Source organism: Chenopodium album, chromosome 23, assembly GCF_948465745.1.
Source record: "Chenopodium album chromosome 23, dcCheAlbu1.1, whole genome shotgun sequence".
In the NCBI taxonomy this organism is placed as follows: domain Eukaryota; kingdom Viridiplantae; phylum Streptophyta; class Magnoliopsida; order Caryophyllales; family Amaranthaceae; genus Chenopodium; species Chenopodium album.
In genome coordinates, this window is record NC_137856.1 from 25171617 (window position 1) to 25182590 (window position 10974).

At 34.1% G+C, this 10974-nt stretch overlaps 1 protein-coding gene across 1 annotated transcript; it reads right to left on the reverse strand.

Moving 5' to 3' along the window:
• Positions 1-383: 383 nt before the first annotated feature.
• LOC145608293 (peroxiredoxin-2F, mitochondrial-like) lies at positions 384-8270 on the reverse strand. The gene is made up of 5 exons (XM_081663910.1): positions 7978-8270; positions 7856-7885; positions 4015-4173; positions 832-926; positions 384-692 (listed from the first exon to the last, which is right to left on the reverse strand). The coding sequence occupies exons 1-5, from the start codon at positions 8170-8172 to the stop codon at positions 587-589; spliced, it is 585 nt and encodes a 194-aa protein (XP_081520036.1). The 5' UTR covers positions 8173-8270; the 3' UTR covers positions 384-586.
• Positions 8271-10974: the final 2704 nt, after the last annotated feature.

Here is a 10974-nt window from a genome sequence, read left to right on the forward strand (position 1 = left end):
TTAACAAACTTTCATTACAACCGAAAAAACATTCATGGGTGGCAGAGAATGAAAAAAACTATTTAAGGGGAAGGAGTAAAGTTTTTTTTTTTTTGACAATAAGGAGTAAAGTTACCACATTGTAACACACTTTATTTTACAAATTAAATGTAAAATTTATCTACATTATTGTCCTTTATCACCATCTAATCCAAAAGCCGTAAAGATTCTTCACTAGACATGGAACATTGGAGCCTCTATGCTGTATTGCTGTGCATTAGCACAGCGAGCAGAATTATCACCAAGTTATCCACATCAAAGTGAAGGATCCAAGCCAAGGATCCTCTCGGCGCTCACTAATTTATCCACATCAAAGTGAAAGATCTATTTAATCTCCTGCAATATGAGGATCATGGGCAACTTTGACTATATTCATAACAAATTACCCCAAACAGACCAACCAAACAGGCAAACTGCAAACAAAGCAACATCAGAAAATTGTATTTGTAACGTCCTACTGAGTTACAGTGGAAGAACGTAATGTTGCATAATTACATTATTGCAACTTATTTAGACTTTTGAGAGCACAAGATGAACCCAAACACATTCAGATCTGAGCAAGCATATGATCGCCGCCAGAGACTTTGAACTCAGATGGAGCTTTTTCGACATTAAAAATCTTGACTTTGCCATCCTCCACATAAGCTGACCATCTGCGCGTACACAGCAAAACCACACAGATGATCAGTGAGAACAGGAAGTAAAGGCAAATGTACTAAAGTGGGTCAGCTAATAACCTTCTTAAAGCCACTGTCAGTTCTCATGAACTATCATAGAAGTCAAGGTTTTTACCTGTGAGAGCGAGTTCCAAGTAAAGCAGCAGAGAGGTCTATTGTCAAGTCCAAGCTCTTGTGAAAGCTTGCATCAAAGTCCCCATAAAATTCAATCTGAAAAAATAAACATTCACAGAACTTTTAAAGGCTTGGTCTGATTGAATAATAACCAATTATAACATCTATTAACACAATCATCATCATCGTCATCATAAAAAACCAAAAAAAGGAAGCTCAATCCACCAGTACAATGAATTTTGGTAAATTCCTCATATCCCAACTCATTAAAAAACAAAAAAGATACAAATTGAATTTTAAGAACACGCTCACTACCATCACCACCACCAACAACACAACAAAAAGTCAAAAAGACTATTCTAAAAGGATGGGGTTGGCTGAATGAACCAAAAACTTATAACTTCTGCTTGTCTACAAAGATTATTCTAATTCAATCTCCCCACCCATGTCATCTTTTCCTATTCTCGGCTTCTACTAAAGTCCCCATAATCCTAACTCTCCATTTTGTTTACAGCTATCGCTGTCACACATGTCTAAACCAATGTAGTCGATTGTCCTATATTTTATCATCAATACTTAAACTCCAACCTTGATTTAAATATCCTCATTTTGAATACTATCAATTAAGATTTTTCGATACAAACATTTCAACATACTCATCTTTTTAATAAATATTAAATCCCCAGTTCAGCATATGCATCTTTGCTAGTACTGCTACACTCTTGTAATGGCATTACATCCCTGCTTAGCTCACTTAGGAGCGCACTCTTTCAAAACTCAATAAATCGTATGCATTGAAAATTAGAGAGTTTTCTAACCACCAAATTTCAAATTAAGAGAATAGCAAAACAACAATTTTGCAATGAGATCATATATATGAATATCATGAAACTCTAATCTAGCAATACTATTGTCTTTTACAGCCTTTTATCTGTACTCATATGCTAGCAAAAAAACCTTACAGCATAAGAACTGTCAAACAACTAGAAGCTGCATGAAATATAGCAAAAGAAGATAAAAAGTATCAATTGTTGGGTTCCAATCAATGTACTAGACACCAATATCAATTGGAAGTAATGCATTGAAGTGCTTGCGTTGGAAGTTGGTTTGTAGCGTATGAAATGAAGACTCCTAAATAACTAGGTTAATTCAATAGCAATTAGAAAGTTTAATTGATCTTGGAAAATTTGTTAGAAACAACTTTTTATATAAAACTTATTGTAAGAAACAACCTTTTAAAAATTTCTGGCAAGTTAGAACCTTACATAAAACTTATTTTGTACATAACATGAAACCTTGCTATCTTTTGCGGCATTGATCAAGAATTTTCCAATCAAACTCTCTTTTAACCCAATTTTTAACCATCAAAACTTCACACAAATCCAAAAATTGTGGCTTCAATTGCTAATATTTTTCTCTTTTCACCTTTGATATTGGCTCATGTAATAGGCAAGACATCATTTGCTCACATAAAATTTACCCAAAAATATAAAAGGAGTTTTCTATGTTCAATTTCAAGGTATTATCCTCCCAAATGTTAATTTTCAAGAGGTTTATCATTAATGGTGGGAAGGTGGTAACAACTAATGAAGGACGAGTTCCCATTAGTAAACAAAAAATAGACAAGAAACTTCACCTAAATTATCCCAAGTTGTTTGATAATTGTGATGAATAATATGATTTTAGATTATAACAAACCTAAATTATCCCAAATTGTTTGATAATCGTGATGAATTATACGATTTTAGATTATAATAATGATGGTAGGGATGGTGGTGCTAGTGGGAGAGAGATGAAATTGATGGAGAGTAAAATTAGGGTGGCTAATGCCTGTGTAATGATCATGATGAACAAAGATGGAGATTTGGGTGGGTAATAAAGAAGATGAAGATGAAGATTTGGGTGGGTAATAAAGAAGAAGAAGATGGAGATTTGGGTGGGTAATAAAGAAGAAGAAAATGGAGATGGGGAGGAAGGTAAAGAAAATGAAAATGAAAAAAGAGGAGTGCAAATTGAAGAAAATGGAGGCATGTGACTGTCACGTGAGAGTCAATGCCAGAAAAGAGTTGGTTAGCACCGGAAAATGGACTAAGGTTTTATTTAGCAAAAAAATTTTGTCTAAGGTTTTGATTTGTCAGCAAAATTTTAAAGTGTTGTTTCTTGCATTGTTTAGACTAATTTTTCATTAATTTTAAAATGGATACTATGCTTAGGGGTTCTGGTAAGAAGTAATTTGTATTTACTAATTACTTCAGAAGTTTTATAGTAGTTGAAGTATTTTGGTATAGGAAGATGTTATAATTTCTGTAAATAAAAGGCAGTAGGGGGGTATTTATTTGTACTTTGTAGCTGTTTAGGAAATTAATAATCACATTGTAGGTGTTATGTTGCAGTTCATTAATTTGAGAAGAGTTGGAAGAAACAGCCATCATAAAGTCCTGTCCTGTGCTGTTCTTGTTGTTTTAGCAGTGTATTTAATTTCCTACAATGCACTTCCAAATAACTTTAAACTAACCAATAACAACTAGCTTAACTTCCTTGATTATTGCTATTACTTTTGGTTTGTTGTGAATAAACTACTGCACATATACCATGTAAATCTCAGTAGCTTGTGATCACAGTAGCTGAACCAAAATTGAAGAGGCCAGCTGCTTCCTTCTTGAGGTTTCTGCATTTTAACTCAATGTAGCCGTCTACAAGTATGAAATAACCTTTGCAAAATGGACTATAGAAAGGTAGCCGTGGTATTTTTAGCTCACATAAAACTAATTCTTTAATAATTCCTGGCACATGCTAGTAAGATGTGTGCCTATAAACATCAACATTACTTCCCACCTAAGTTGGGTTAAGGATTGAGCATAATGCACTATTACTCCTAAAATGAAAGAGAGACTGCTTCCACAACCTTTTAAAAGAAACACAACAAATGTTTGCCACTAGCTTCCATCATATCAAATTAAAAGCACAAACATTATAGTCATCTAAGACCATGAATCATGAAGATTTCATCCTCACTGGATTTAGAGAATTGCTAATATAAGATTCAAGCATCATTACAGTATACTATTCAAAAAAACAAACAGGATGCAATTAGTATGTGTAATCTTACAGCATAGTATACGGTAATGATTCTTGTAAGACTAATTCAAGCATAGTATACATAAAAGACTTGCAAGAAACTTACAGCATCTTTTGCTTCTAGTTTCTCAGCCCATCCATTCATCACATATGGATCATTTACGGAAACACAAATTACAGATTCGATCCCTTTAGCTTTGAATTTGTCGATGTTAGTCTTGTAGCTGGGAACATGTTGAGCAGAACAAACTCCAGTAAACGCACCCTGGAAATAACTACAATGTTAGAATTGCCACACAGGGGTGAAAAAAGAGGGGCGTCACCCACTCAAATAAAACTGAAAGTCAATACAGTGAGTTTCCATAACTTGTTTTGGATGAGTGATGGTATACTTAAACTCTTAAAGGCACATAGGTCACATGGAGAGTAAGATCATTGGTTCAGTGAAAACAAGCCTTCTTTAATTATGATTTACTTCTCTTATTTAAGTTACCTTCTTTTGTTTCTTTCTTATTTTTTTTATTTATAGCAATCCTAACTATCTAGATCTAGTGTCTAACTCCTTTTTTTTTTTTGTTTTTTGGTTGTAGGACTATAATTTAAAAGGGAAATTCTCAATGGTGCTCTTGAGTTTTTTGTTTTTCTCAATGGTAAACAATAAAAAAATCAAATTATCTTTGGTAATCAACAACTTATGTTATTAATTCAGTGGTGACATTAATGAGATTAATTTACAATTATAAGCTTAACCATAGTTAACTAAAAGCAAAATGACTAATATATCCTTTAAAATAAGATTTTCCTTTATTTTTTAACAATTAAATTATTTTTTAAATTTTTTTTTTTTACAAAAACACCAACCACACTTTCCCCAGCCTCCACCGCAAGCTAATCGCCAGCCACCAGCCTCAATCCCCCATCCCCAGCGCTGGCCGCGGCCAGACCTTCTGGTGCCGGCGCCGCACAAACCACTAGCCCCCCTCCCTACCCCCATGAAACTCTAAAAACCATCCCTAACCCTCAAAAAAAAAACCAACTATCCCCAATCGGAACCCCCAACGGCCAACGCCGATCCACTAATCAATTCCATTTCACCCAATTCACCCTAAATTTCCTCAATTACAACAACAATGAGCCCACAAATCCCCAACAACCTCGTCGATCTCGGCCTAGGGTTCGTGAAGTTAGCTCCAGATTCTTGGTACCTGCGGCAAAATCAACCCGATTCGTTAGCCGGAAATCCATTAGCCCGGTTTGAGTGATCTTTGTTGAAACCTAGGGTTGCTGTTAATCTTTTTAAGGAAGGTTTTAGAGTTGGGATTCCGCCACCTCGAAGTTGTTTCAGGCTAATGGAATTTGCTTTAATGGTGAAATTGATGATGGTGATGGTGGGTGTTCTGTTAATGGGGATTATGAGTCAGTGAAATCAGTGAGAGACGATTGACGGCGTAACTTAGTGATATCACGGAGGGGATTTGGGTGGCCGCGGTCGGCACCGGCTGGAAGCAGGGAGTCGGGGTTGGGCGGACAGGGGTGGCGGGGGAAAGGAGTGGGTGGTGGGTTTATTTCAATAAGGGTATTTTAGGCTTTTTATTTTCCCTCTCTTTTAAAACATTAACTATGGTTAATATTTCCTTAAAATGCTTAACTAATGTTACCACTAATGTAGTTTTACAACTTAAAGATTTCCAAAGATAATTTGATATTTTAGTGTTTACCATTGAGAAAATAAAAAAGTTGATGAGTACCATTGAGAATTTCCCAATTTAAAAACATAGATATATACAAATGATTTTGATGACTGATAACAAAATGCTTCCTCTATTTTTATTTTTTTACTTGCGTCGTTCTACACTGTTTATAAACTCCACTTTGACTTTTAAACTATTTATAAAATCCACTAAAAATAACAGTGATCGAAATAATGCATTGGAAAGGGTGAGATGAGTAGTGTTGCAAGTTTAAAAAAAAAAATTAAAATAAAATAAAATAAAAAACTCATTAAGTATTTATAAAATTTTGTGAAAAAAAATCCTTTATTAAAATAGACACTAAAATATCAATGCACCAAAAAAAAAAAATGTATACCGTTAAAAATACCACGAGCTCTTATACAGTGTTCTTTAAAGCAATAAAGAGAGAATAAAAGCCTTGACAATAAAATCCTAAAATCCCCCTCTCCCAGATCAAAAATTCTTGGCTCCTCCATTGTTGCCAGACCCCTAAAATCGCACAATTGTAGTACCACTAACATGACATTGGCAAAGGAAGACAGACTAAGAAAAAAGAAAAGAAGCACTCTTAACAGTTGCTGGTCCCTGAAACTACTTTCCACCATTTTTTATTGAAAACATCATCTACCATTTTCTATTGAAACACATCATCAAGTATCTAAAATAGGGCCAAAACATCAAATCCTACCACTCATCACACCTATGTATGTTGAATAGACTAAAAGAGTTTTACCTCAACAAATGGCCATCATTTTTGTAAGAGAATAAAGATAACTATTCAGAGCAAGTATCAAAATGCTTAGATTCACCAAGTATATAAGTGAGAAAATCAGAAGCATTGTTGATTTTGCCTTTCCCTATAGGCATTAAGATTAGGCAACATACCCCATAACTAGAAGCGAAGCATAGAGGGGAGCAACATATTTCCAATACCCATAACTCAAAATTTCAAACTTTTAGTAACCTAAGTGTGGAAAGCAGTTCAAAATTGAGGGACACATCCTTAATTTTGGGATCGCTGCTAAATTCTCGATTTCTCATGCCAAAACATTATTCTTTATACAATCTGTAGTCTCCTACTCCCCCTTGTTGATACCATAAATAGAACAGCCTTTTTCTTTTTCTTTTCAATTAACACGAAGCTTTTGGTGGAATTTATGAGTTTCAAATGTACATATAACTCAGTAGCTAAAAAAAAAGATCTGGTTGACCACTTAATCCCATGACCGAGCCATTCTCCAGGGAAGCTATGCTACAACAATAAGGTCCTTGGTTGTTTACACTTGGGTTACTGTAAATCTATTATTACTTATGTTATATCACCCTGAACCCAATACAACCACACTAGTTTGAAGAAAGCTTATTCAGCATTAGGTACTTTGTAGAACTTAGATAGCAGTTGCTGCCAAAATAATAACCAATCCTTGCGAAGGCAGTTTCTTTTGATATGTAACCGTAACAAGAAGAGTAAATCTCATGTTACATCAAGCCTAGGCTAAAGTTATGCGAAGCGGAACAATAAGTAGTAAGTTATGCATGTTTCAAAATGCACCTACATAAAAAGAGTGATGAAAGGAAGGTGGAAGGGACAACAATTAGAAACGTTATTGTGAAGAATTCAAGTGCTCTTACTAATTGTAATCGGTTGAGACAATATAAAAACTATTTCTAAAAGGATGAAGTATAAACATTTGGCAAGTCCGACCTTATAATTTTACTCCATAGTACATTGTGTCTTCCTTCCAAGCCTTGATCCCCTTCCCTAATCTCCTATATTAACATAAGTGTGGTGTTCTTACACGGTTACACCTACATATACTTCACTCATTTTGCACAAAGAGATTGTGCTACCATTAATTTAATCTTCAATTACCCTTTTCTTTCTTTGTTATAAACCTCAATTGCCACTTATATTCATTAATGCCTTTTCATTTTTGTACCATTTTTCAATTTTCATCAATATTCAATACTATTATTTTTTTTAACTTCCAAAACAAAGTATTCCAATTTCCTCATGACAAAACAAACAAAAAAAACATGAACAACATAAAAGATATGGAAGGAGTAATAATCAAAGCTAAAATTTGATTACAATTCAAACAAAATTACATTTTCGATACTATAATAATAACCATCTTAACATAAAACATTATATTAAAAAATTAAAAAAAACAATATAAAAAAAGAAAAAGTCATGATTATAGAAGGACTTACAGGGACGCCAAAGATGACAACTTTCTTCCCCTGAAAAACAATTTCTTGAAATTAATAACATTTCCAAATAATTATAGAAATTGAAATTGAAAAAATAACAAAATTGGGGATTAAAAATGAACCTTGAAGATGTCTTGCAAAGGGGTAGTGGCGAATTTGGAAGAGACACCTTCATCGTAGGTGCAAGCCTTAGGGAGGGAAACATTGGGTGCGGCCGAGACTATGTCAGATCCCACTGCAAGAGATGCATAAGCCCTTGATGCTGCCATTCTAAGCCCACCAGATATTGATTTCTTCATCATCGCCATTGTTGCCATTTGATTCTGTTTCTAGCTTTTACGGTTGATGATGTTATGAATATATGATTGTTATCAAATGGAAGGAGAATAGGAGGTGCTTTTTCAGGAGATGGATTTTCAGGAGAAGTTGTGGTATAAACTACCAAGTACTATTTTTGGGTTGATGGTGCTTGTGGATTTAGCAAGATATGGTCCAATAGACAACTGAGCTTGGCCCAAATGTTACATGCTTATCTACTTGAACCATTGCAAAAACGTTTGGGCTTCCCGGAGTACTAGTTAGTTAATATGATACCCAAGTCATGCTCGAATTTTAAAATGAAAACTAAGGGTTCGTTTGGTATCACTGTAGTTTTCTGTTTTAAGGTTTTTTGTTTTTTAAAAGTATATCATATATGTCACATAATAAATCAAAAATTATTTAAAATTATTAAAATCATGATAATTTTGAAAACTTACAACTAAAAAGTGGAAACACCTCTTTCCTTGTTTTCTGTTTTTAGTTTTTAGTTTTCAAAAAACATGAAACTGAAAACAAAAAAAATGATGCCAAACAAGCCCTGTTAGCAACTAAACTACCACCACACTACATGTCATTCTACTAAAATTATGGAATTAATGCAAAAAATCATAGCATTGTCTGTGTGGCTGTGCCTAAACACTAGTAGGGAAATAGATATTGAATTTTCAAAAAAAAAAAAAAAAAAACAAAAGAGTTTAATATTGAGTCGGACATGTTAAATATGCCTTGGATGGAGAAATCAGGGAGACACGCCGATGCGTCGTCTAAGGTTTCATGAAATATAGCATTGAGTCCGCAGTGGTATGTTTGTGTCAAGTCAAGAAATTTGTGCTCTGGAATTTTTGCCTAGGTTCTGAAGTAGGCCACAAACATGCCCGACATAGGCAAATTGAGTCAATTTTCACATGGGTATTATTTTATTATTCATGGGATTATTTCTTATTGTAGGGAGTACTATTCAAACTTCTTAGGTTTATTTCCTAACCAATGTGATATTCTTCATCAAACTGTAATATGGAATTCCTCAAAAGCAATAAAGCATTTCGGACCTATTCTGATTGACTGAACTAAGCTAAGCTAAACTGAATTGAACTTATTAGAGCTGAACTGAACTAAACTAAATATTTTGTGAGAGAGAAAAATTAAGAACTGAACTGAACTGAACTGTACTTATTGGAGTTGAACTAAATTGACCTGAACTGAAAATAATTTGAAGAAAACAGGCCCTTCATCTTGCCTTTTTGTGACTGTTGGCAACGCATTGTTGGTGAACCAATATGTGTGTTTTATTTCCATTCGTTATTTGCTCTTTTGCGCATCTGATATAACAAATTGGTATCAAGAGCTTAAGTTTAATATGAGTGAGAGGGTTGACTAAGTGAATTGTTAAGTTCACAAGGAGGAACAGTTTTAGTTTAGGCTTTACCTGAAGCAATAAGGTTGTGGGCACCGTTGACAAATTTAGAAGGCATTAATTAGATACGGAAATAACAGAGATCTAGAAGGAGAAGACACATTCAACGATCATGTTGTGTCATGCAAACGATATCATTAGCGAAGTCCCGGAACAAGATACCGCATGAGGTCGGTGGTTGAGATTAGGGAGATGATACAAACCACTTTTTAAGATAGGAGATTCATTCATAAGACCACCAATTAGTTTAGTATGAAACCTTGTTTGTGAATCGAATTCTCCTGTTATTAGGTTATCTAAACTCATTTTATATCAGTTTAAAATTAACAAGGATTATATACTCTGTAACCGTGTTAGATACTCTGTAATAGATATTGATTACTCCATACTTCGGTAGGTTCTCTATTGTATTAATAGTTAATGATTAATTCAATAATACGAGAAACCATGATTTCCTTCCCAAATAAGTACATGGTCCACCCTGAGAAGATTAAATTAGCAGTGAACAAAAATTAATGCCCGAAATTGCGGGAAAGAGGCGCACAATAAAGATAAGCCGACATAGCAAGATGTACAACTAGTTCAATACTCAATCACACCGCCTAGCCAGTGGGCACGGGGTGGCCGTGCAATTCCAGGTCGTAATGTGTTGGAAATCAGCAGCTCATTGCCAGCTTTTAAGCCTCATTATTTGTATACTTTGAATATTATTTAACTGGATTTTTGCATTTTGTACAAAAATCTGCACCACTACACTATGTTTAAGTGGGGTCATTTTGCCTGATGAAGACAATTAATGTTAAGACCAAGAAAATCCCGCGTCTTACGTTATACTTTTACTTCTTCCACTCGTTTTTAAAGCTTCTATCATTATCTAATTACTTATACTATGCTCTTTCTACTTATGATTTTGTAATTTATTATTGAATAGATCCGAGCAGAAGAGGAAATTGGGAAAGGAATAAAAGCTAAATTAAAAGTAATAATAATTTAGTAAAATATTTTATAAACTTTACTTAACTATGTATCTTTTAAGACTTATAAAAAAAAGTGTAAAATATACTCGCAATTGATTTTTTAGTTACAAAGTTATAAACACTAGAGTGAAACTTCTCACAGGTGAACCGGTATAATGCAAATCATGCTCTTGGGAAATGGGAGAAAGGGGTGGGGGAAAATAAGGCAATCCTCACCAGAACCACATGCAACTAGTAGGAATTAATCCATGACCTTGAAATCATGAGGTGAAACTTCTACCAATTACATTAAAATATTTCAATTAGTACTGTAAATTTTCTCTATTAAGATTTTACGAACTTTATACCTATTTCATTTATATTACTCGTTACAATATTCATTTTCATTTAGCTAGTAACATTTTTAG

What these genes read in the sequence shown, in the direction of transcription:
- LOC145608293 (XM_081663910.1), bottom strand. Translation starts at nt 8,172, where the DNA reads ATGGCAACAATGGCGATGATGAAGAAATCAATATCTGGTGGGCTTAGA. An exon ending in CTTTGCAAGACATCTTCAAG is followed by an intron (nt 7,886 to 7,977) that starts GTTCATTTTTAA and finishes ATTGTTTTTCAG; the next exon opens with GGGAAGAAAGTTGTCATCTT. An exon ending in AACTAGAAGCAAAAGATGCT is followed by an intron (nt 927 to 4,014) that starts GTAAGTTTCTTG and finishes TTATTTTTTCAG; the next exon opens with ATTGAATTTTATGGGGACTT.